Genomic DNA, 26,342 nt, shown 5'->3' with positions numbered 1-26,342 from the left:
CATAAAATATGATTAAATTTTTCAGCGTGACACGTAATTAATGTATAGGTTCGAGGATGAAATAGATAAAAGTAGATAATTTATTTATTTGTTTTAATGAAAGATAAATAGATAACTTGATTACCATTGTACAGTAACATTATTTGCTAACAATGTGACCAATATTGTAGTATACAGTTTCAATTTTGTGTTGAGATGAGCTAAATCAAGAAGTCCATTTCTGAGGCCACATACTATATGTTTCTACAAATTTTATCTCGTTATTATATCACAAAAGATTGGAATGTTTACTACGTTGCACAGAAAACCAAATTAAATGATAGTAGTTAAGCAAGAGCCTGCAAACTAATTAATATCTTAATGAAATTAGAAACAGGCAAGAAGAAAATGAATTAAATAAATTCTGGTGACACACATAAAGTTTAAGAGAAAATCCCTTACCAGAATCTTATATTAGTCTTCTAACATATAAAATGGGAGAGATTAACTGTAAATATATATATATATATATATATATGCATAAGTCGAATCACCGGGCAATGCATATAACTATGGACCACAAACTCACAGCAATGGTCCTAATGGATATCATAATGAAGTTGAAGCTCCTGGGAACACATATCACTATGGAGATGTGTCACCTGGGAATGCATACAGCTACGCAGCTGAGTCGCCTGGTAATGCATATCACTATGATGTCGAGCAACACTCTAGTCTTTAATCTTATGCCGACGCTTCCCATCATAACTATCGTTACTAACTCATTTTAGTTTTTGTTCATAGCTGTAGATTTAACACAGATAATCTAACCAGTGTTTCTGCTAGTAGAAACATGCATGGATGCATGCATCTAAGTTACTTTCCCCAGATCCTTTGTAATTATTTAATTATGTTTATTTGAGGGTATTGAATTTGAAGATTGTGTTTTTATATCAATAGCGGGTTCAAAGAGATGGAGGTTGATAAAAGGTACTTCTATCAAGGAAAAGTAATAATATAAAATTTCAAAAACCATGTAAAATACTTATAAGGTCAACTTTTGTAGTCTGATCCTACCTGTGAGCCTGTGACTGAAACACCACCTAAAGAGACAAAGTTTGTTGAAGTAAAAGTAACGGGGACAAAACCAGAGAGGTGGCATACCGCATATGGTTAGAAAATGGAAAGTTTTTGACAAGTTTGAGACATGTTCTTGATATAATTTTCTAAATTTATTTGTTGTGGGTTGTTTCTTGTGAGTATTTAAACTTTCATGTTTGTATCTAAATCATTTTATTAGTATAATTAATAGAAAAGTAAAGAGGGGTATATAGTCAAGGGAAAGTTTCTTTATTATTTTAATTGATATTGAAGTCAACTTACTTTTCAAATATAATTTTTATTTAATTTACTTCTAAAACAATCTTTATTATAACAATTAATTTAATTAATATTTGAATAAACTATAAAAAAAATATATTGTCAAGGTCCACAAATACAAGATGTTCACGGAGTAATCCCAATTGCATAAATATACATACTCTTTTGCCAAGCTTTTTCTGGACAACACCTAGAACTACAAGTAAATTATGATCAAGCATAACTACACATCCCATACACACATGAGCTTCCCTTCTTGCACCTAATTTTGCAGCCGCCACAGTTCTTCTTGTCCCTCAATGTATTTACACACTTACCTTTGCAACAAGATTCAGAATATTTACATCTCTTCCCACACTTTCCGCAGTTAGCCTTGTCAGTCATGACATTCACACATTGCTTCTTACAACAGTCCGGACTAGTGCTTCCTTTGTTGTCACAAACCCTCGGGTACTTGTCACATGTCCTCCAAGCCCTTGGTTTGTCTGCCAAAAAACGACTCGTTTGTCTGAGATAAGATGACGGTTCACCGGGAGTTATGGCATCGTCAAGGTCAAAGTTATCATCTTTGGTAGTCGAGGTGGCGAATACTGTTGTGAACATTATCACAAGAATGAAGATGGCGAAGATCTTAGACGACTCCATTTTTTCTAAAATGTTTACTTGCAGATGGTTGGTTATATGTAGTTGATAGAGATTGTTGTAACAATTGGTTTTCGAATGCTTTCTAATGAAAATGGTTAGGGTATCTATATATAGAGGAACTAGCTAAACTAACTTGTGCTACCTGACCTATCTTATAGTGGTAGTCACAATCAGTATTAGATGCAAGTAAAGGGAAGTTCGCAAATAGATTAAGAATTGCTTTCCAAGTCTCATTAGAAGTACAAATGTGGGGTAAAATGACTTTAAAAGGTGGGCAAAAGGTGAAGAACCAAGAATTCATTAGTTGGTCATGTATATGCTCCTTCCCCGGAGGAATTAATATGATTGTAGTGAAGAAGAACTTGCGTACGAATTGATATGGTTGCGTTAATCATTGGAAAATTATAAATAATATTATAATTATTTAAATAAATTCAAATTATTTAATTGTATATGATTAATTGTCTTCAGTTGCGAACTAAATATAAAAGTTTACAAACAGGATTGTTTTGTTTCTACTTAGCAGTTAATTTTTGAAAAAGTATTAAAATTAATTCCATCCATATTGAGTCGAATATATTTAGTTATCATCAAGTTAGGTTCACTCTTCGCCAACTTATACAAACCCCCGCGTTATAACTTATAACTTACACATGTACAGCTAAAGAAAACAAGAGTGTCCACATTCTTTTAATATGGTTTTGCAGGTAGCGTACTCGCATTTCTCTGTATCGTTTCTAATTAAGTCAGTTAAATACGCACATTAGCGATGTTCTAATTAACGAAAATATATGACAGCATAGCTAGCGTTCACGTCTTAAATGGCAATGCACACATATATAGTTTGACCAATCTTCGTCAACGGGTTTTCTGTTAAAAGTTTGGCTTCATTCCAGTACTACATTAAGTCCTGAGCAAATTGGCGGTTTAGATAAATATCTATTTTAAGCTCGTAACGAGTAAAAACATTTTCAACGGGAGAAATTCTTGGCAAAAAAAAGTCGTATTTCCTTTATCCCCCAATTTTTTGTATTGGGAGACATGAGCTTAACACGCATTTTAGACTCTAATAGATTCTTGACAAATGTTTGTCGAACAAACTTTCAACTTGAATTTATAACTTATAAGTTGATAAGTTAAATGTTAATAACAGCGTATTTTTTCTCATCTTATTTTAATTTTTTAATTTTTTATTAATTTTAATTTTAAAATATATATTTTTAAATATTAATCTAACTTAAAATATAAGATTAAAAATAATTTATTTAAAAATATTTTATTTTAGTTCATTTATATAAAAAAAATTATAACTCATAAGTAAAATTATTCAAACACATATATAACTTATAAGTATTTATTTATTTATAACTTGTAAGTCACTTATTCATTTTAAGTCGTAAATTAAGTATTTTAAAATTTCCCAAACGGACAAATAATAAATAATGGTGTCCTAGTGATGTAGGTCTTTATTTTGATATATCAATTTCAACAATTTGGCTTATAATTGTGTCTTATTATTTAAATAATAATATATTTGAACTAAAACCTAAGGAAAGAGAAAAAAATGAGGGAAGAGAGATGTATAAAACAGGAGAAAAATAATTTTTGTATTGATAAAAATAAAACAAGCCATGTATAGTGGTGTGCCAAAAATAAGAAATTTGGTAGATGTCCTAGCATTTTAAGGCTACACTACTAGAAAAAAGGTCAATAGAAATCGGTTCTCGACTGATGTCTATTTCCTTAAAACCCGATATTTACGCGGTTGTAGAGAAATATATATTTTTCACATCGGTTCAAATATATTTTTTTCACATCGGTTCATAACCGATGTGAAATGTCAACCCATGCATCAGTTTCTTCCCGTTTTACATCAGTCCAGAACCGTTGCAAAATATCACCACAGACTAATATAAATGAAAAAATAGTCTTTGTTGCTTTTTTATATAAGTATAATGCGAGGTTTTAAGCAAGTGTAACATGTCATACACAAGGATTAAATTTTAATTTACATCAGTATATTAGAAAAAAATGATATATATTAGGCTTATTAACATTGGTTTTATACGAGAAACGATGTATATGTTTTACATAGACATCAGTTCTCAAAGTAAAACCGTTGTTATTAATGGTATATACATCAGTTTTTACCTGATGTAAACCACTTAATAAGACATCAGTTCTTAATATTATAAACATCTTCTTCTAGCTAATGTTTTAGGTTTTGACATCAATACAAAACACTACTATTGATTTTAATTGGCATCGGTCTATTTGGTGCAAATGATGTCTTTGGTACATGTTAAATTAATATTTACATCGGTTTTTAACTTTCAACTGATGTTAATATATATAGTAAACTGAACTAGAACAATGCATATATATTAAACCAAATCATACAAAAATTAAAATAACAACATAAACAACAAAATAACCAAGTCAAATTGTCATTTCTCCATTCCAAATAACTAGTCTATTACCATTAAAACATCCATATTTTCGATAACCGAAAAAATAAACCCCCACACATTCATAAAATATATCCCTTATATCATTCTAGTCCGACTAACTCCGTTCAACTCCAAACAAAAAAATATTCACATGCCATTTTCAACCAAAATCAAACCCCCATATACACAAAATATACTCCTTATATCATCCATATCCCATCTACTCCAAACTATGCCATAATCAATATACCAACAATAAAAACCAAAATATTTTTGACCAAACAGAAAGTGCAGGTTCAAACTGGTAGAAGGAAAACAAACAGATCACAAAAGGCTAGTACTCGTAAGCCAGTTACACAAATTCTTGGACATGTTGAAGGGTCTCGAACCGCACTTTATCCAGCTCATCTATTGTGTACGTCTTCCGAATCTTGGTGGCTCACTGAACAGTACACAAAGCAAAAAAGCACAAAAACAAATCAACCATATATGGTGGTTGAGTCCTTGTGTGCAGATTGCAACCAAATTACAGGCTCAAAAAAATTACAACTTACCCTGATTATGAATTTTATTTCTTTGTCCTGAAAGATATCCTTCATATAATGCAAGACTATATAACCACATTCATGACTACCGGGTTGCATAGGTGATCCCTATATCCAAATAGAAAATTACTACAAGTGTAGATAATACATAACTACATTTCTATATATAAAACTGCAAAGAACCTACTAAAGTGCATAATACTTACTACAAGATTTTTAACTTTTCCATTTTTGCACACACTTCCTGTTTGAGCATTGTACGATCTTACTGCTCTATTAAACAGAGTCAATAGTAATGTCAACAGTTGAAATCTTGCAACTCAATAAAAACTCATTGACATATATGTGTAGAGAGAAAACTAAATTACTGTATCAATGTTGATTCAAGTTCTGGGAAGCTTCTCGGATGAGACAATGGATTAATAATGAATATTTCACCTTCTCAAATAATGATTAAAATACAGTGATAATTGTGTTTATTGTAAGAAAATACAAAATTATAAATTATAAAAATAAAAGAAAAATTAAAAAACAGGTATAGGTGTATAGCTGTTATATATGCTTCACTTACTTCTCATTATGAGCATGAAAAATAAGGGAGAAGGCCTTTCTTTCAACCTTCTAACGATATAAGTTTCGAAATCATCATTTAATTTGTACGTGGCACCAAGATCGATAAAAGCATACTAAACCATTTGATTCTCATTAAGAATCTCCCCATGCAAAATATTACAAATATATATATATATATATTGTAATTACACATACGAAAACTTCTAAACTTGTCATTTACACAAAAGGAACAAAAAACTTATGCCATGTATGTTGAAATTATATCATGGCCAACCATGCCAAACTCTAACAATCCCATCATATTATTATGGAGTAAAAAAAATAGCTTTTTCATTTCCAAATACCTCAGCATCGCACATAATCAGTATTGAGTCTCCAGTTTCTTTCAAAACTGTTTTTGCGTGTTTATGCAATAACATAAAACAACGAGGCACATTTTTACTTGGCTTCACACTTTTCATGGACAAGTGCACTTGCTGATACTGGTTTGTCGATGCATTTTACTTCGACACCTTTTTCCTTTTCTACAAATATTTAATTATAGACACTTGCCAAAAACGTACACATGTTCATGTAACTATATAATATTTAATTATGTATATGAATTTTAAATTCTCTGAAAATTAGAAAATATATACCTCAATATCGGATATGAGAATGACCATGTCTTCAAGCCAAGCTAAAATGAGCCAACAGCTTGGCGCACAGTCTTAATTTCACCAAAAATTAGCTACAGAACCAATGCATCTTCCTTAATATCCCTGTCTAGCGAGACACGAACATATCCGAACTGAAGAGGCACTCCATGTATAGACTTACGCATGTCTCCAAAAGAAAGAACTATACCAAAGGCTACCTTATTGTCAATAATGTCAACTTCCAACTCACATTTTTTCGGATCCTTAATTTGAAAATAGTCAGAAATTATGATAAACATTTTTTTTGAAACTTTTATAATTTGCAACAGTTTAATAAACGCTATTTTTACCTCTTCTCCTGGCGAGGAAGGGTGTGCAGGAATAGCAACACAACTATTTCTATTGTCATTCGTGTTGACCAGATCCTCATTGACAGATATCAATGCTCTTGTAGAGGCTAGTTTATGTTTAAGCTTTCCTTTGGTAGCAGCCCATTCTTTTTCTTCATCATCGTGTTCTTTTTCTTCGTCCTCTGGACAACTAGCTTTGTCCGAAAACATCGGCAAATGCATATTAGATCAGTCATCCACGCCTTCATCTCAGCAAGCTGTGAGTTAAAAAATTTCTCCGCTCTCCCATATCTTTCCTTAGATTTCTGAAACTCTTCATCCTTTTCTCGATCACGCTCTAACAACTCAGCTTTCGTAATCCGGCTTTTCTATTTTGGAAAATTGGAATATTTTGACGGGCTTATGAAACTTCCTACACCCCTGACCCTACTTGAATGCTCAGGAGTTTCCAATACAACAATTAGCACATCTTCGCTTCCAGCCGGTTTGAAGTCGCATTTACACTTATTTTCAATGAACTCATCATACCAACAATATTATAATTAATCAAGAATGCACCTGGAAATAAAATACTTACAAAAATTCACTAATCTTATATTTTTTTGAATTTCTCTTCCAATTATGGATCAATAGTTTCTTCTTCCTAGGGATTACATGCTATTTTTCATATAATTGCTCGATCAGGATCTTCTTTGGGATCCAGCCGCCCTGCTTTTACCTATTAAAATAATTAATCAGAAATAAAGAAACATTGACAAATATTTAACTAAAATGAAAACTATAAGTATTTACAAGAATAAAATAAAATCATACTTCATCTTCTTGAACGCCAATATATCATTTTCTTAATGTTCAATGAGGATACTTTCATTGCCTCACTCTCCCACTCCGCTCTTCACAGCTAAGTGACTGCATATAAATAATAAAACAAAATAGTAATAGTCACTATAACAATATATTAATTGTACTTGTTGTCTCATTGGCGGCTAAGTGAGTGCAAAAAATATAGTAAAATAATAAATAAAATGCATATCGCCCAATCAGAGGAAGTCCTCATTGCGACGAATCGCTTCCAAGCATCTTTACCAACATATGCATACTTCCTGGGTGGTTTAGCAAGCTTTTTTTTTTCTATCAAATGGCTTCACATAATCGGATGTTAAATTAGACTTGAAATATGTCCACTTTGTCGCTACACGACATCAAAATTAACCCTTCACTTTCCAGCGCCACTTTAAAAATATCCTAAATGACAAACAAGATATATAGTTGCAATTATATATGAGATTTATCCATTTACTAACAAGATTTCATTATACCTGAATGTCAGTCCATATCTTGACTTCTAAATTGGCGTCCACTTTCGGCTAAGACATAATATCAATAGGCACCATTGTCCTAGCACACATGCCTATATAGGACTGCAAGTTGTGTCTAGTATCTCCAACTGGAACTCCCATTCTATTGTACTTGATTTTTATTTTCTTTTCTTGAGTTTTCCTCATCAACACCTTGTGCATAGCACAAACACCTTGCGCTGCACCCGGAATTCTTTTTTTTTTTTGGATTCTGTACTAGTAGTTGTTGTCTGTGGAACTTCAGAATCTGCCAGTAGAGGGTCTCTACCTTATGGAGCTTCTTCCGATTCCTGGGGCTTCTTATTTTCACAGTTCTTACTACCTTTATTGAATGGATATTTGGATTTCTTATATGTATTCTTCTTATTACCTTGTTTAACTAGAGATATGCTTTTTTACACTTGTTTGCCATATTTGTGTTTCCCTAAAATTCCTGCAAATACATGTCAAGACAAAGTATAACATTAGCTCTTCAAATCAATGAGTAAATAAGTAAAAAATTAATTAAATAATTAACTAATGCAGGACATTTAATCATTATTTGAGTAAACAATGAAGCAGTGCACAACTTGGTATGAGTAAATAATTAAGCATATATGTGATGATTATTAAATGTTTTAAAAATAGTAAACTAAAACTGGAACTTAAAACCAATAAGTAGAATTTGACATTAAACAATCATAAATTCGGTTATATTATATCATCTTTTAAGACAAATTCCCTCAATACCCTCTCTCTGATTTCCAATACTAGGCTCATCTCGAGGATAAGAATCTACAACGTACTAGAACGCCCTTGTTTAGGGACATCTGTACAGAATGGGGGATTTTTTAAACTCGTTTAACTTAGGTCATCGTCATTATACACCCCATGGTAGTGTCGAGTCGGGGAGGTTAACACAACTGACCAGTTAGCATCTACCGGATCTTAGATATAAAAAACTTGCTTCACTTGGTCAACCGACACATATTTATCATTTTTGTGACCTTGTTGACTTAAATCAACAAGTGTGAAGCCATGATCATCAACCTTGACGCCTCTATCGCTATCTTCCCATTTACAAAAGAATAATGGGGCTTTAAAGGCATGGTAATCTAACTTCCATATTTCTTCAATAATTCCATAAAATGCCATATCAGTCACAAAATTCAGATCATTGGCACTAGATACTTGGGTTGTCTTAGCAAATACAGAAACACCACTACTTTGGACAATCCTTGCAGCATCTCGCTCATTTATGAGATATCGGACTCCATCAACTAGATAACTTTCAAAAGTAAAAACTGAATAAAATGGTTTTCCAGCGAGCCATCTTAACGTGTCCGAAACACCTTCTTCATTCTCGATCATTTCACTAATCTTTTTTTAACCAGTGAGAAAATAGCCGATTGTGATCTCCAATCAGCTATTGCATGATTTTTTTTCCTCTGTAAGCGTCTTATAATGATTCCTTGTACATCCTTAAAAAATACACAACTACATTAAAAACCAAACCAATCTTGCTAACATATAGATGAATAGTGAATAAGAAAATATGAATTAACTTACATAATGTAAGGATTAACTTCGGAAGTGTTCATAAAAACAAGAAGATGTGCCTCATCGCGTTCTTTTTCTTCAACTGGCTTCATTAATGCAGTGGATAATGGACCAGAAAGATTTTCATCCTTCGGAAGACCAGCAGTTCTGCAACTCTACCGAGTAAATATCGTGCAGAATTCTATGGATTCTTCTCCTAAATAACTTTCAGCTATGTAACCTTCCAGATAATAACGATTATGCAAGTATATTTTTAAGACTTTATTGAACAGTTCAAAAGGAAACATCCATCTATAAAAGACAGGTCTAAACAAATGCAATTCCCTAACCAAATGTACTGTGAGATGTATCATTACATCGAAGAATGATGGTGGAAATATTTTTTCAAGTTCGCACAAGGTCAATAGCACATATGACTACAATTTATCTAATTTTGATACATCTACAACTTTGTTGCACGAGTTGAAAAAGAAACACAACCAAATAATTCTGACCCTAACATTTTTTGACAGAATTAAATGAATGGAATGATGCAGCTGTTATAGGAGTATGTGGCGACCATGAGATTTCAGCCCATACAACTTCAAATCTGGAATCAACACATAATTTTTGATGTTTGAAGAATGTTCATAAGGAAGTTTCATTTACGCAAATTATGACAGCATCATCTTTTTTCTCTTCTGCAAAGAGTAAAAGAAGAAGGGAGATATATGTTTTCCTTAATCCTACTTTTTATGGAGCCAAATCTTTCCTAACTCCCATCTCAACCATATTAAGACGGGATGCTTCGCTATTTTTAGATTTATATTTTAAATTTAGTAGTGTTCCTATTATATTATTATACATATTTTTCTCGATGTGCATAACGTCGAGACAACGACGAACATAATGAAACTTCCAATATTGTAACTCAAAGAAAATTGATTTTTTTCCACGAACAGGTGACCTTCTTTGAATTCCTAACTTCATTTTCAAAACTGAAATTAGTCTGCTCCTGCTACTAACACATCTTCTTCAAATAGGGGTTGTTAGATAATGAATCACACACAAAGGGGGGGGGGGTGAATGTGTTTTTATGTTTTTCTGCTTTTCTTGAAGTGTTACTGGTGATGAACAAAGTAATTTAAAATCTTGTAGCTAAATATGTTAGTAGTAAATTAAGACAGATAAAATAGTGAATACAAATCTTTCAAAACTCACTTAATTTTATATTAAAATTAAGAATGTTTTGCCATAAAATTTCTAGGCTCTTTGTTTGATAAAGAGCTTAGCTACTTTTTGAGAGAATACAAGATTTTTCTTATCTCAATTGCTACATCTAACAAAGCAACCGGTGTTTATTTTATAGAACAGTAAATACTGGTTATTACACAATATGCATTTACATGTACTAAACCCTATTTTTGGATAATCAAATCTTTCTATTTCTGGCTTAGTGTATCTTTGCTAATCTTGCATTCCCGTGACTTTACTTTGCCAATTCATCTTGGCCTTTGATCTTGTACTCTTCAAGCTACTTTTGTAGATTTGTCAATCCAATTAATTAGATTGTTTGATGATTGATAATCTTGGATATTAAACTGATTTGCACTTTATGCTTTGAGTTTTACCTCGAGATCTCCAATTTGGTATATAGAGAACTTGACATCTCGATAAGTATATTGGATTATCGAGATCTCTAATCACTCTATAATTGTTTTGACTTATCGAAGTCTCTGAGTTCTCTATAAGAGAATTTGGCTTGTCGAGATCTCTCATCTTCATGTCTTCACTTTGGCTTATCGATAACTCTGAGTTTTCAAATGACAAGTTGACTTATCGATAACTCTGAGTTCTCTTGTGAAGAAATGACTTGTCGATATCTCCATTCTTCATGTCTTCAAATTGGCTTGTTGATATCTCTGAGTTCTCTAGTAGCTTTTCCTGACTTGTCGATAAGTCATTCTGGAGTTCTCGAATGACTTCTATATAACACTTAATCTGTGACTTGTAGAGATCTTGACTTATAATATTTTTCCCAAAATAGATTTATTCAACTCCAAACTTCTTCATAATTCTTCTGAGGCATGATCTTCTTGATCTTCTTCCAGTTAGAATTCGTAGGCTAGATACTCTTTACCGAAAAAGACTCCAGTCTGCCCTTGAACTTTTTTACAGACTTAAGTGGTATAATACAAGATGCAAACTTAGATTATAATACAACTTACTTAGGGTTATCAATTTGACTTAGTCTTGTTATTGTTCAGGCATGTCTTGCACAACAATCTCCCCCAATTTGTGAGAAGATTTCTTATCACAAATTCATGCATGTTAACAAGACTAACCGCAAGCTACAATGGAAAATAAGACTAATACATAAAAATTGACATAATTACAACATTTATACATTAGGTGATTTTTTGAGTTTAAATAGTTACATGCATCAGACAAAGACTGTTTTTGCTTTTATTTCTTCTCTAATGAGGTCCTTTATATATACAAGAATTTCAAGTTCCTCTATGACTGGTGTCCCTCTTAGAGCTTCCACAAGTTTGAGCCTGTCTGTCTTTATTTAACCATCTAGCAAATCAATCCTAAACTTTGAGAATGTTCCATCTTTGACATTTAAAAATCTTCCATCCTTGGAAATTCTGCTCATTCCTTTTGCCTTGAGTTCTTCTGATCTTTTAATGTACATTTCAATCTCCTCATCATACTTCCTTATCTTCTCCTCATATTCCGCCTTATTCCTTGCTCTCCTTTCCTCCCTTAATATTAACCATTCAGCTAAAACAAATCTCCATGCTCTTGTAGCAAGTAATCTTATCCTTCAGTAAACTTATCACTCTCTTGATTTTCTGTGGGTGAGAAGGTATCCATTAAGTTACAACCAAGAAATGTGAAGGACCCATCTTCATAGTAGATTCTTACTTCTCTTAATGTTACAACCCAAACTCTGACTATTTCCTCATCTAGTTGTTGAAAGTAGTCTTCATCTGAGATGCACCACTTTAGAGGTAGAAAATCACTTTGCTTGTAATAGTTCCAGATGGCCCTTTCAGTAACTTGCACATTTTCAGTATGCTTAGCTTTCTTAGATTTCCTCCCAACAGACTTGTAGTTATCTTTGAGTGACGGCTTGACAGAAGGTAGGTTTGTGATTTTCTTGAGAAATGTTTGGCTTATGGTGATTGATATTTTCAGAAAGGTGTTAATAGTTTATTTGTATAGGAATTTAGGCTTTGAGGTAGAAGGTGGTTAGTGTATGAGTTGGTTGGCTTTGAAGGTTGAGCTTGATTTGTTTGGATTTTTAGAGTTTGTTGTGGTTCTGAGCCATCTTGCCTTTTTTTGCTTCTCCTTTCTTCTCCACTTTTCTTGTCACCATCCTTCTTCTCATCCTGCCTCTTGTCCTTGCTACCAGTTGCTCTTGATGATTGACTTGAATTTGAGCTAGAAGGTTTTTGTTCATCATGCTTCTGCACATCATCATCCTTGTCATTTCTTATATTAAACTGAGTGTTTGGCAACATGGTGTCAGAATTCATTAGGTATCTGTCTAGGATTTGTATCATCTCCTCATCCTCATGCTTCTTGCTCCTTTGTAATTTAGATCAGACTACAAAGTCATGATCAACCTCATGTTTGATCTAACACAGTTTTTAGGAACAAGAAAATATTTGCCCTTCTTGGTTGTCGGACAAATGTAGACTACTCCTTTATTTGGATATAGATAGGCTTCTGGAAAAGCTGCTATCTGTGCATTTTTTAGCTCATGGAGAAGTTGGTTTTCTTCTGGAATAACTAGATTTACTCTGTCAATCATTACAATTAATTCAGATGTTCTTAAGGTTTTAAGATTTGAAAGAGACACCTGAAGACATCTGTCCACACCACCATCATTGATATTCACAACAATTCTTTTCTCCAAGAAATTATCAATTTTTACAACTACTACCCTGATGAAGTTGATGTTCTTGGCCAAAGCTTTCTTGTAGGTCATGTAGTTATTTTGAAGAGACATTCTTAGTACTGCAAGAAGTTCACTGAATTCTTGGTCTTGATTTGGTCCTTTTGTGACTTTTAGAAGTCTTTCTTTTCCAACATCATGAGAGACTTGAGTATGTGAAGAGCTTTGACCAACCTGAACATGTTCTTTAGACTTAGATTTGGCATACATGGATTGTTGAATCCTAGCCTCAATCTCCCCCTTAGTCTTGGTGACAAGCATGAGTAGGGGAGTTGGTAATTCTGACCTTATTTCTTCAGGTAGTGAGAGCAGTGGGATGTTGAGTTTCCCTATGATGGCTCCCAAAACAACATAATTTTGCATTTGGAGATGTTTGTGAGAGTCCACCAGGGTATTGATATCTGATTGTTGACTATTTACTAGAGAAGTCAAAGCCTGAACTTGAGCATTGAGGGAGGCATTTGAAGTCTCTAGAGAAGCAATATGTGCCTTGAGATCTTGAATATCTTGAGTAGAGGAGCTTGAAGTAAAGGTTGAGGTAGATGGTCCAAATGAAGCTTGCACATGCTTCTGTATTTCATCAATGACCAAAGGGGAATGAGAGTATCTTGCAGTGTGCATTTGATCCAACTTCCACCTTATGTCATTAGAATTTGTTATATGATCTTGAACGACCTTGTGCAAGGCTACAAAGGATTCCTTGAGCCGTGTGACACTTTTATCCACCCCACTTATATCATACCTTGATATTTGTTCTGAAAAGGTTTTGAATTGATTCTTGATCTCCACCTGTGATGGGATTATTTCATCCATCTTTCTTCTCACCATTCCAATTATTTATCTTCATGACCAGTCAACTTGATTTCTAGAGCTTTTACAAAGAGATGGAAAGTTTTGAGTTGAGCTTTGGAGACTTCATTTATTGCATCATAAACCTCACTAGGAGTTAGAGCTTTGGCATTGCTTCCAAAAATGGTTAGATAATCTTCCCTGAATTTAGCCAAAACATCCTCCATCTCTAGACTATAGTCCTTGTTCAGCCATGCATCACAGTTATCATCCTGTTCAGCTTCAAAAATAATTTTATCTTGTTGTTCTTGGACGTCTGTTTGATATGAGAGCATGATGGCTTGGTAATCCTGGTTAGACATATCTGAGGTTAGCAGCTGTTGAGAAATGTGAGCAAGTCCAGACAACTGAGCCACTAGAAGATCATCCACAGTTGTTGGTTGAGCTTCAGTTGTATTCAACCATTGGGAGATGAGGTGAGGTTGTTGAGATTGAGAGGTTGAGGGTTGAAGTGTAGCGTCAGAACCACCTGTGACAGGAGTCACAGTTTGACTCACAGATTTCTCTGTGTTTATGACAGGGTGTTGTTCCTCACCAGTTGTGGGAACCTCCATTTGAATTTGAGGGGATTTGACTGTGTTACTGTCATTTGTAACAGCCTCAAACCCTTGTGTGTCTTGCACCACACTGTCACTTGAATGTGCTATTCTTGCCTCCTCTATGACAGGATCATTGGCAATTGTACTCCCAACTTCAATTGTCATAGCAATTTCAGCCAGGGTTTTAAGGGGAGTTGTTCCTGGAACAGAAACTTCCAATTGAATTGAAGAGGATTTAGATAGCTCCCCCTCAGGAGTACTACCCTCAAACCTAACATTCTGTGAAGACTGATTTGCACATGAAGGTGCATTTGTGATCTCCATGGGGTCTTCAGTAAAAATTGATGAATCCCCCATGTTTGTGTTGGTATCATCAAGGTCTACCCCAGCATGTAGCCTCTCACCAACTAATTGTGGTTTCTGGGTGGTGAACAAGGTTTCTTGAACCAAGTCACTTGATTGGAGAAACACTTGAGAATTTGATTCAAGTGCTTCAGTATATGAAGAAAAAATGTTAGATATAAGAGTTAAAAGTTTAGGACTGAGTGTTGGCAGCTCCCCCTGAATGGATGAGGGAGCTTCAAGGGATGTGCTCTCCTTGTGTGTGCCATCCTTATTTCTCCTACCATACACTTGGATTTGTTCAAGTGTTGGCTGTGAAGACTCTTTACAAGGAGCATTGGGGAGAGTGCTCTTTTCTATAGAAACACCCTGTTGAGAGGATGTCTCTAGAATCTGTTTTGACCCCATTTGTACAACTGCATCCTTTTGAGAGAATATAGAGGTGGTTTGAGTGGTTAACTCAGTTTTCTTAGCCTTCTTTGTTTTTCTGACCAAAGGTGACCCAGTTGGTATTTATTCATTGCCACTCTCATTCATTACTGTAAGGGTTTTCTCCTTTCTCTTCTTTTTACTCACTTCATCCTTTTGAGAGAATGAAGTGGTTGCTTTTCTAGCTGCTATTTGTTTTGAAGAAATGGTCTCAGCTTGGGAAGGCCCTTGTTGGTTTTCCTGTATTTGAACTTCTATAGGTTCAGGGACCATAGTTGTACTAGATTGAGCATCTGATCTTATATCAGGATTAGGGTAAGGGTTAGTCCTAAACCTCTCCATAATGAATGTAGTGATTTTCAGACTTACATTTACCTTATTCTTTATAGTAAGTGAACCAAATATAATTTTGGACACTTGCTTACAGTTGCCTATTTTAGTGTTGTCTATGCCATTCAACAAATGTATGTCTGATACCTTATGATTTAAGGTAGACATAATAAATCTAGGAAATAAAATTTCCTTACCTCTAGCAGATTGGGGCATGGTCAGTCTGGTTGCAAGTTCTTCCAGAATCAATAGACCAACATTCAAGTATCTGTTGTGGGCTATTGAGAACACTATCTTCTGCACCACACTTGAAATCTTGTCATACCCTGTCTTCCTGCATGTGAAGGCCCTCACTATAGAATCAAACACAAAGGACCAATCCTTCCTTAGGTTTGTTCTGTTTAAACTTGCCAAGTTGATTCTTCCACCATAGTTGATGAAGTCCATAAACTCATTTAGTTCATCCTGGCTTGGCACCTCCACTATATTTGCAGTTGGAAGACCCAAAACTGCATTCACATATTGCATATTGAACTCTATCTGTTGGTCTCCAATTGAGCATGTTACCACCAAGGACACAGAGTTGTCAAGGACACAGAGTTGTCAAGCATAACAGTTCTCACCATCGCTGTTGTCCAGAATTCATGCAGAACATCCAAGTACATGACTGGGTTAGCAGTTGAAGCATCTGCAAGATAGGATTCAGACAAGAATTTCACAAACCCCTTGTAACTGTCAGGGGCTTGATTAACATCAGTGAAAGCTATGTAGTTGGTTCCTTTCTCTGGGATTACAGCTCTGACATTGTTCAGTGCCATTGTTGTTGAGTAAGAGTGAATGGGTAAGAAAATTAGTGGAAAAAAGTTTGAAACGAGAGAGAAATCGGTTTGGAATTGAAAAAGCTGTGTCACTTAGAGTTCTTAAAGGCGTAAGTATATGTGTATCGAGATGTCTGGGTATTTATAGTAAAAGCAGATGACTTATCGAGAAGTCAAAAATAGATTTTTGGAGTACACTTATCGATAAGTCATTTTAAAAGTGAATTACATATCGAGAAGTCATTTTAATTTACTCTTTTAGAGAACTAAAAATTAACTTATCGAGATGTCAAATAAATACTCAGTTTGTCCAAAAGTGGACTGAATTGATTCCAAATTTTTATTTGAATAAATCAAATAAAATCAGACTAATTTTGTCAAAAGTATTTTACTAAAATAATTTATTGGATTAAATTATTTCAGTTCTGAGTTATTCATATGTCTAAAATTATACTTGTAGAGAACTCTGTAAGTTAACACTTATAGAGAACTCTGCAATGACTTATTGATAAGTCATAATAAAGCTCATCGAGGAGTCACCCGAGAAGTCAGTAAATTGACTTATCGAGAACTCACTCGAGAAGTCTTAAAATAACTTGTTGATAAATTAGTTAGACTTATCGAGAACTCACTTCTCTATATACTTTTGATCAGTTTTATTCTGCCGTGTGTTAATTTTACATATTGAAAATGTAAATCAATAATTAGACAGTTTTCTTAGAATTTGAAAAATTCCAAGCTGAATTTTGAATTTTGAAAAATAAATATGCAGAGATTTCTGAAATATTTATAATTTATATTTCAGTTAATTTCTAATAAAATCAAATTATTTTTGATTTACTAGAAATTAATCTTTTGCAATACATTAGCTGAGTTCTTGTCTTAGGATGAAGAATTTTGCATTCCAATTTCACCTACAAGTCTAGTGAAAGTTGCTTCATCCAAAGGTTTAGTAAAAATATCAGCTAATTGTTTTTCTGTTGGAACAAAAATGAGCTCAATGGTACCATTTGCAGCATTTTCTCTAATAAAATGGTACTTCACATCAATGTGCTTTGTCCTTAGCCACAATAGATATAGCACTAGTATTGTCACACATGATTGGAATTTTGTGTAACCACTACTAGAAAATCAGCATTAGACATCACACATTAGACATCAATCAGAAAAGTCACTGATGTTAAAAGCCTTTTTTACATCACATAAAAAAGTGATGTCTTTTTGGTATGTTTACATCAGCTTTTGAGTAAAGTGATGTCTAAGTTGTTCTTTTAAAAACTACGTTACATCAGTTAACATATAAACCAATGTCCAATTTCCTTTTAACATCGGTTGACATAATAACCGATGTCTAAGCTCAATTTTATAAAATTAGAGCCCACTGCTTCTCCCTTTTGCTCCCCGCCATTAGCCAAATTTTTTCCTTTTTCCCCCTTAGTATATTTCCCCCTCCCGCCTATTCACTCATTCACTTTAATAACATTATAACATAAAATTAAAAATAAATCAAAATCAAAACAAAAACAAAAAATTACAATATCCACAAAAACAAAAACAAAAACTAATTCACTCATTCCCCCTTTCTCTCTCGACTGCTAAACCTAGAACTCTCAAATGTATGCTTACTGTCTTTCCCCCTTTCCGATTAGACCTTGAATCTCCAATTAAACCTCTCAATTTCTTCAACTTATCTCTTAATTTCTTACTGTCTTTCTTTCAAATGTTTTTTTCTCATTTGTTTCAATTTTTGTGACAGATTCGAAGATTAAGGAGTGAAGTGTGTTCATTGAAGTTTAAGGTGAGGATTAGAGTTTCTTGGAGCTAAATCTTGGAGCTAAGGGTTTATTAAAGCTTAAAGCTCGGAGCTAATTAAGTTGGTTTTTGGGCTTGGAGTTTGCTGCTGTGTTTTTTGGGATTTTGGAGCTTGCTTTGTTAGGTATATTCTTCTTTACATATCTATTTATATTTGTTTGGGCTGCATGTATATATTTGTGTAGTTGTATGTATGCATGTGAAATTGAAATGTGTAGTTGTTGCATGTGTAGTTGTATGTGTAGTTAAAATACGGATTTACATGTAATAACAAGTGCTTGTATATATTTGTGTTTGTGTTGTTTGTAAATATATTTGTTCGGGGCTTGTCGTTGTAAGTAGCATGGTTTATGAGTGAATCTAGGAATTTTATATTGATTATACTAGGTAGTAAATGTACTATAGTATATAGTAAATTAATAATTTATTTGACAATCAGGTAGTTTGAGAATAACATGGACAAATCTTGGATTTTCAAAGATAGGGACACACTTGACTATGAAATCGGGGTTGAAGAGTTTTTGATATTTGCCGAGGAAATTGCTAGTGATCCTAAAAGAATCTCCTGCCCCTGTAAAAGATGTGCTAACTTCAAAAAATTTGCAGTTAAGATTATCAGGGGACATTTATATGAAAATGGTTTTAGTCTGGGGTACCTTGATTGGATTTGGCATACACAAGGGTCTGCAAGTAGGTCATCAGTTAATAGAAATGCTCCGACCCCTGCATCTACGCCTGCCCCTGCACCTACATCTGACCGCGCACCGATATCTTCCCCTGGCCTTGCATCAGAAACAGTCAATGTTTGTGATGCTGCATATAATTCGAGTGAGTACAATAATGAGTCGTATCAGTTTAGGAGATTTATGGCTGATGCTGAACAGCCTTTGTATGAGGGTAGTGAATGTACCAAGTTGGAGTCGATGCTAAAATTGCACAATTGGAAAGCTAGGTTCGGAATTAGTGATAGTGCCTTTAACGATTTGATGTCTACCATTGGCTCTCTCCTTCCTAAGGACAATGTGATGCCACCTAATGCATATGAAGCCAAGAAAACCTTATCCAACTTGGGCCTAGAATACATAAAATATCACTCATGTCCAAACAATTACATACTGTATCGGGGGGTAAATGTTGATGCTTTCGAGTGTCCTAAGTGTCGTTTATCTCGCTGGAAGTTAGGAAAGGATGGTAAAATAAGGATTAATGTTCTTCCTAAAGTAATGTGGTATTTTCCAATTATACCGAGATTCAAACGGATGTTTAAATCTCCTTCTACATATGAACTAATGACCTGGCACTCAAAGCAGCGAATAGAAGATGGAAAGATGCGGAACCAGCCGACTCTCCTTCTTGGAGAAATATCGACTATAGGTGGCCTGCCATCGGTAGTGATGCACGAAATAATCGTTTGGCGTTGTCTGCAGATGGCATAAACCCACATACTAACGGTCTAACCAATAAATACTCTTGTTGGCCAATAGTATTAGAGACTTATAATCTTCCTCCGTGGTTATGTATGAGGAGGAAATTTATGATGCTAACAATTTTAGTTTCCGGTCCACATGAGCCTGGAAATGACGTTGACGTATATTTACAGCCTTTAATCGATGATTTAAAGAAGTTGTGGGAAGAAGGTGAACCAAATGTTTATGATGCATACACCAAGTCATATTTCACTATAAAAGCAATTTTATTGTGGACAATAAATGACTTTCCTGCATATGGAAATATGTCCGGATGCGTTAATAAAGGTTATATGTGTTGTCCAGCATGCGCTAATGATACAGTTGCCAAGTATTTAAGCCATAGCAGGAAGATGTGTTACCAAGGCCATCGGCGTTACTTGGCTAGGAATCATCCATATAGGAAGCAAAAGGCCGCTTTTAATGGACAACAAGAATTAGGGCAGGCACGTCAACCTCTGTCTGGAGAAGAGGTTTTATTGCAGCAAGATAAAATTGAATTTTAGTTTGTGAAGGAAGTAAGGAAGTCAAAGAAGGTTGATTGTCCATGGAAGAAAAAGTCGATTTTTTTGAATTAGAATATTGGAAGTTTCACCATGTCCGTCATTGTTTAGATGTCATGCACGTCAAGAAGAACGTGTGTGATAGCTTGATCGGCACACTACTAAATATGAAACCTAAGTCTAAAGATAGTGAAGCTTCTCGTCTTGACATGATTGACATGGGGGTTAGGGTTGATCTAGCTCCACAAAAAGGAGAAAAAAAAACGTACTTACCCCCTTCGATTTTTAATTTGTCCAAGGAAGAAAAGAAGAAAATGTTGTCATGGTTAATGCACATGAAACTTCCTTATGGACACGCGTCGAACATTAAAAACTGTGTTTCCATGGAAGAATTAAAAATGTTTGGGATGAAGTCCCATGTCTGCCACATCTTACTCCAACAACTGCTTCCTATTGCAATTCGTGCGGTACTTCCAAAAAAAGTCAGGGTCACCATAATTAGGTTATGTTTCTTTTTTAATGCTTTGTGCAACAAAGTTGTAGACGTATCGAAACTAGATAAACTGCAATCAGATGTAATAGTAACTTTGTGTGAGCTGGAAAAAATCTTTCCTGCATCATTTTTTGATATAATGATACATCTCATAGTGCACTTGGTTCAGGAATTACGGTTATGTGGGCCGGTATTTTATAGATGGATGTATGCATTTGAGAGGTTTAATAAGGTGTTGAAGAGTTACGTACGCAACCGTTATTACCCCGAAGGCTGTATAGCTGAATGCTATATGGGAGAAGAATCAGTAGAGTTCTGCCAAGAGTTTGTCAAGCAAGCTTGCACCACTGCTGGTCTTCGTAAAGATGAAGGCAAGTTAAGTGGTCCATTATCTGTTGTGATAATGAAATCAATCGAAGAAAAAGAGCGGGATGAAGCTTATTTACATGTTCTTCTAAACAACGTTGAAGTACAACCATATATTTTGTAAGAATTTATTAATTTTGTGGCTGTTCAATTAATATATAAATTATATATTTACTGGCTAGTTAATGATTATATAATTTCTGTTAGAATGCATAAGGAGTATCTAGAGGGAATCCATCAAGGAAAAAAGAAAAGTGTTCATTGGCTCTTGAGAGAGCACAATCGTCTTTTTGCCGATTGGTTTCTAGAAAAAGTTAGTATTTTTATAGTTTCATTTGTGCCTAATTTATTTTCTCTGTAGTAATATGGAATTTAGAAGTATTTTTGTTTTTGAAAATGTGTAGGTTAGTAGTGAAATGGAGGAGAATCCTGGAGGAGTTTCAGAGACAATAAGATGGATAGCCGGAAAACCATCATTTTCAGTTTTGACTTACGAAGCTTATCTAGTAGACGGGGTCCGATACTTTACAAAAGAGCGAGACGGTGTGAGGGTTGTTCAAAACAGCGGAGTGTCTTTAGTTGCTAAAACTGTCCAAGTGTCTAGCGCTAAAGATTTGAACCCCGTAGAAAGTGACTTGACATTTTACGGTGTTATCTTAGAAATATGGGAGCTAGATTATCATGCATTCAAAGCCCTGTTATTTTTATGTAATTAGGGAGATAATGACAAGGGAATTAAGGTGGATGATCTTGGGTTCACACTTGTCGATCTAAGTCGACAAGGACAAAAGAGAGATAAATATGTGTCTATGGATCAAGTAAAGCAAGTTTATTATATTGAAGATCCGGTGGATGCCAAGTGGTCCGTTGTATTAACCTCTACAACACGAGACTACCAAGATGTGTATAACGACGATGATTTAGGAGACACAACCATGGAAAATCCTCCATTCTGCTGCCAAATTCCTATATGTGATGTCGGTGAAGATGTTGAAAAAAATATTAGAGAAAATATTAAGGGCACTTGGGTTAAGAAGTGACAATATTATTTGCAGTCATGTATCTCCTTTTTTGTAACTGTTTAGCATTGTTTATGCCTAATGATATTATCTAAATTTTTATATGTTTATGACTGTTTATGAATGCATATAGTCATCGTGTCTGACTGTTTATAACTGTTTATAACTGTTTATGTATGCATACTTCACTAGTTTAGTTATGACTGTTTATAACTATTTATATATGCTTGTGACTAATGAAATATATGTTTCATTTTCAGATTGAAAAAGATAAATGGAAAATAAAAAACAAATATCTAAAGTACAATTCCAAGAAGGCCCCAACAAGTCAGATGAGGAGGTGGATAAAAGCTTGGAGCCGGAAATAGAACCTCAAGATGAAAATGTGGATTCTATGGAAGACACGAAGGCAACAGTCACTACTTCCGAAACTACAAAGAAAAGGTATGGATCTGCCCAAGGGGTTTCCGCTATGCACAAAGTGGTGGCGAGGAAGGCGCAGGGCAAGAAAGCAAAGGTATCGTGCAATGCCATGGAGTTCCAGTCGGGAATGCAAGGCACAGGAATGTGGGCTAGGACGATGATTCCGATTGATTATCCTAACTGGTCAAAGGTACCCGATGAACTAAAGGAGAAAATATGGATCGATGTGAAGATATATAAATAACCAATTTCTTATGCACTTTGTAAATTTTGCATTTTCTTGTACTCATGTAGAGCATAACATTGGTTTCAGGAGACATTTAAAGTCCCCAAGCAACTTCAGAAGGGGCTGATCAGGTCTGCAGGAGCAAAGTGGAGAAATTTTAAAGCAAATTTAACAAGGGATTATGTTAAGCCGTATCTTGGACAGAAGAAGAAACTACGAAAGCCTCCAGTGAAGTATGCTTTTATTGGTAAGGAGGCTTGGAAAAATTTTGTTGTTGAAAGGACTACCTCGATATGGAAGGTATACGCGAAAGAGATCGTGTGTTTATATCTGTGTTTTATTTATGTTGTGAACTGATATTTTTGTGTACTACAAATATTTTAGGAAAAATAGCATATTAATATTATTTAAAATGTTTGTTGTAGTCGCTTAGTGAAAAACAAATGGAGCGGGTGAGCAATCAAAAATATCCTCACCGCACATCTAGAAAGGGTTATGTGGATTGTTGGAAGAAGAGGTAACCTCGGTTTAAGCATTGAACTTAAATAGTTGCATTCTACATATATTGTTGTTTTAATATTTTTTTTGATTTTAATCAGCAAAAGAAAGGAACCTTGGCTCCCGATGAAGAACCTGATCGGGCTCTTATGTGGCAAAAGGCTCGTAAGGGAAAACTTGATGATGAGGAGGTTGATCCACAGCTAGCTGAAATAGGGAAAAGAATTGTGAGTATTTAACAAGCAACGTTAATTTTTTTAATTCAATTCAATTCAGTTCTAATTTTAATATTTTTATGAGGAGGTTCATTCAGTTCTAATTTATATGTTAACATTCTCATGACAGGAGAATTTACTGGAGCTGCAAAGTAAGGGGGAATTCACTTCTTCTGGGAGTCAAGATGTGCTAACTACGTCCTTGTAAACTCCCGAACATTCGGGGAGGGTTTGAGGAGTTGGAGGCTTTGTTAGCCCATCAATTTTCTTTAATTTACCAAATGGAAAAAGAAGTAGAATAACCAAAGCTGAGCTGTTGGCCCGGGATTGTGAGAGGGATGCAGAGTTGGAGAAGGCCAAGCAAGAGATGGCGAAGGAAATGGAGAAGACAAGGCAGGAGTTGGCTGAACTAAAGGGCTTGCTCAATAAAGCAAATATTTCATCTCCTCTGGTTTCGGATAAAGCAAGTTGTGATGCTCAAATAGTTGATGATTAAATGGATCCTTTTCCACCAGAGAACAAGGTAAAATAATAAGCACATTTATTTAATTTAGCTCGACATTATTCAAGCATTCGTCATAGTTACTCGTTAAATATATATATGTGTGTAGGCTGGTCCACGAAAATATGAGTTGGTTGTGGGCATAATAGAAAATAAGGTGGCATTTGGATTGTTATTTGACGATGATGACATGAACAAATCTATTCACGGATTTCCAATGCAGCCTGGTTGTGCTCGTGTCTCAATGGATGGGCCAATCCAAGGACAAGCCAAGATTCCTATTCCGGTAGTCGGTGAGATTGAAACAGTAGAGCAGGCTGTTGGCTCCTACGTCTCATGGCCCTACGACTTAATCATATTCCCAGATGCCCCAGCTACCGCGGTATATATTTTTACATCTATGTTTTATTGGATCTCGCACTATTATATTAACTCTATATTTGTTTTAATAAATTTGATAATATTTTCAGAAAAGTAAAAGGAAAGGGAAGGATTCTTTAACTGATTTGCATAAGGTTCAGTCCTTATTTGAGAATATGGAAACCAATAAAAATGTTCCGAAGCGCTTTCGGTTGTATAAACATGCAACGACATTCATGAAGTCCACTGGAAACTCCATTCAAATCCCGTGCGATGCGGAGGTGTTTGGTGTTGAGAAAAGAATTTTCATTTTGCATGAAAACATAATTAATTTGCTTGAGTTTAAAATGATTGGCCAAGCAGCAATTTCTGCATACATGACGTGATTAGTATAAATTTTTTAATAATTGTCTTGTCTTCTTGTCGATAAATTCTGCATTTATATTCTTGTTTTTTTTTATAATTTCATTTTATTTGCAATGCAGATACTTGCATTGCATGGTTTGTGAAAATGAAAATTTGGAGCAATTTGCTTTCTGTGATCCCGGAGTCTCGTTTACCTTGAACAACAATTTTGAAGATAATTTGGTTAGTCGATTTAAAGAGGGTAATCCTGATCGTCTCTTTTTTATGCCACATAATAGCAAGTAAGTACATAAAAAATGTCTCCAAATTTATTATAAATCGCTTTATTTATTTATAAGCATGAAATTCAAAATGATATGATTCTGATATTAATTCTGTTTATTATAAATATTTATAAAAAATAGCTGCCATTGGATATTGGTTGTGATTTGGGCGGGCGAGGTTTTCATACTCAATCCTCTGCCTCGTTCAACTACCTTTCCCGAGTTGGAAAAAGCAATATCAAGGTATTTGCATTTAATTTCGAGTGATTATTTTCATTATTGAGATATCAATCAATTTGTGTTATTGATACTACTAAGATGACATGGTTGTGATTGCGTTCAATGTTCAGGCCAGAAGGGAAAATAAAGCACCGACTATTAGATATATTACCGTAAGAACCAGGGGCATTAATTTACTTATTAGTCAGAGTTTTTTCAGTTAGATAGGGGCATTAATTTACTTATTAATTGGTCTGAGTTTTTTTGAATAAATAGGGATGCCCCAAACAGCCCGGTGGAACTGAATGCGGCTATGTTGTTATGTGGTATATGAAAGAAATTGCCATGGATAATGAAATGACATTTTTCAAAAAGGTATATTTTTTTCTTAATTCATTCTTGATATAATTGGTGTACATATAATTTGTGGTAGAATTCATTGTTACTAATTCCTGTGTGTTACACTTTTCAGTGGTCGACAAAGAATCGAAAGGTGACTGTTGCCAAGGCTGAGCTGGACGTGGTTCGATGTGAGACTCTTATCCATATCGAGTCCTTCTTATAAAAAGGCCTAATCTGCAGCTCCTTTATGTAGACTGAATTTGTAAGAATTTGTAAGAGCTACTAGTGGTTTTTGTTGATAAATATAATGGGGGAACTTTAGTTGGTAAATTTCTGTTTGGGATGAACTATGTAAATGATCGATGTTGGATGTCTAGTACTTGCTTTTGCAGTTATGTAGTTTGTTTGGATTATGAAGTTTGGTTTGTGGTGGATATATGTACGTACTTGGTTTAATCTATGGTAAATCAATGAATGTATGTTTGTTTTTGCGTTTGTTTTGGTTTGATTAGTTTTGGAATGGTAAAATGGCAGTTGGTATGTTTTTGGATGACTCTTG

General features: G+C 34.5%; 3 protein-coding genes across 3 annotated transcripts; 2 read left to right on the top strand and 1 right to left on the bottom strand.

Annotated features, from left to right (window-relative positions):
- Nucleotides 1–1,032: 1,032 nt before the first annotated feature.
- Nucleotides 1,033–2,004, bottom strand: LOC141673486 (stigma-specific STIG1-like protein 1). Its single transcript, XM_074480235.1, has 2 exons — nucleotides 1,677–2,004; nucleotides 1,033–1,082 (listed from the first exon to the last, which is right to left on the bottom strand). The coding sequence occupies exons 1-2, from the start codon at nucleotides 2,002–2,004 to the stop codon at nucleotides 1,033–1,035; spliced, it is 378 nt and encodes a 125-aa protein (XP_074336336.1).
- A 16,973-nt stretch (nucleotides 2,005–18,977) lies between these two features.
- On the top strand, nucleotides 18,978–20,494 carry LOC141673484 (uncharacterized). Its single transcript, XM_074480234.1, has 2 exons — nucleotides 18,978–19,713; nucleotides 19,833–20,494. The coding sequence occupies exons 1-2, from the start codon at nucleotides 18,978–18,980 to the stop codon at nucleotides 20,492–20,494; spliced, it is 1,398 nt and encodes a 465-aa protein (XP_074336335.1).
- Nucleotides 20,495–24,227: 3,733 nt separating this feature from the next.
- On the top strand, nucleotides 24,228–24,979 carry LOC141673483 (uncharacterized). Its single transcript, XM_074480233.1, has 3 exons — nucleotides 24,228–24,254; nucleotides 24,343–24,615; nucleotides 24,704–24,979. Exons 1-3 carry the CDS (start codon nucleotides 24,228–24,230, stop codon nucleotides 24,977–24,979), a joined length of 576 nt encoding a protein of 191 aa, XP_074336334.1.
- The last annotated feature ends 1,363 nt before the right edge of the window (nucleotides 24,980–26,342 follow it).

Source organism: Apium graveolens, chromosome 7 (genome assembly GCF_009905375.1).
Source record: "Apium graveolens cultivar Ventura chromosome 7, ASM990537v1, whole genome shotgun sequence".
Classification (NCBI taxonomy): domain Eukaryota; kingdom Viridiplantae; phylum Streptophyta; class Magnoliopsida; order Apiales; family Apiaceae; genus Apium; species Apium graveolens.
Note: the sequence above shows the minus strand (reverse complement) of the source record. Positions and strands in the feature narration are given on the sequence as shown.

Bases quoted from the DNA above. Each gene is read 5' to 3' on its own strand.
- LOC141673483 (XM_074480233.1), top strand. From the start codon at position 24,228: ATGGATCCTTTTCCACCAGAGAACAAG. The intron at 24,255-24,342 runs GTAAAATAATAA...ATATGTGTGTAG, and splicing joins CTTTTCCACCAGAGAACAAG to GCTGGTCCACGAAAATATGA. The intron at 24,616-24,703 runs GTATATATTTTT...TAATATTTTCAG, and splicing joins CAGATGCCCCAGCTACCGCG to AAAAGTAAAAGGAAAGGGAA.
- LOC141673486 (XM_074480235.1), bottom strand. From the start codon at position 2,004: ATGGAGTCGTCTAAGATCTTCGCCATCTTCATTCTTGTGATAATGTTC. The intron at 1,083-1,676 runs GTAAGTGTGTAA...TTGTCTCTTTAG, and splicing joins TTCTGAATCTTGTTGCAAAG to GTGGTGTTTCAGTCACAGGC.
- LOC141673484 (XM_074480234.1), top strand. From the start codon at position 18,978: ATGGACAAATCTTGGATTTTCAAAGATAGGGACACACTTGACTATGAA. The intron at 19,714-19,832 runs GTAAAATAAGGA...CACTCAAAGCAG, and splicing joins CTGGAAGTTAGGAAAGGATG to CGAATAGAAGATGGAAAGAT.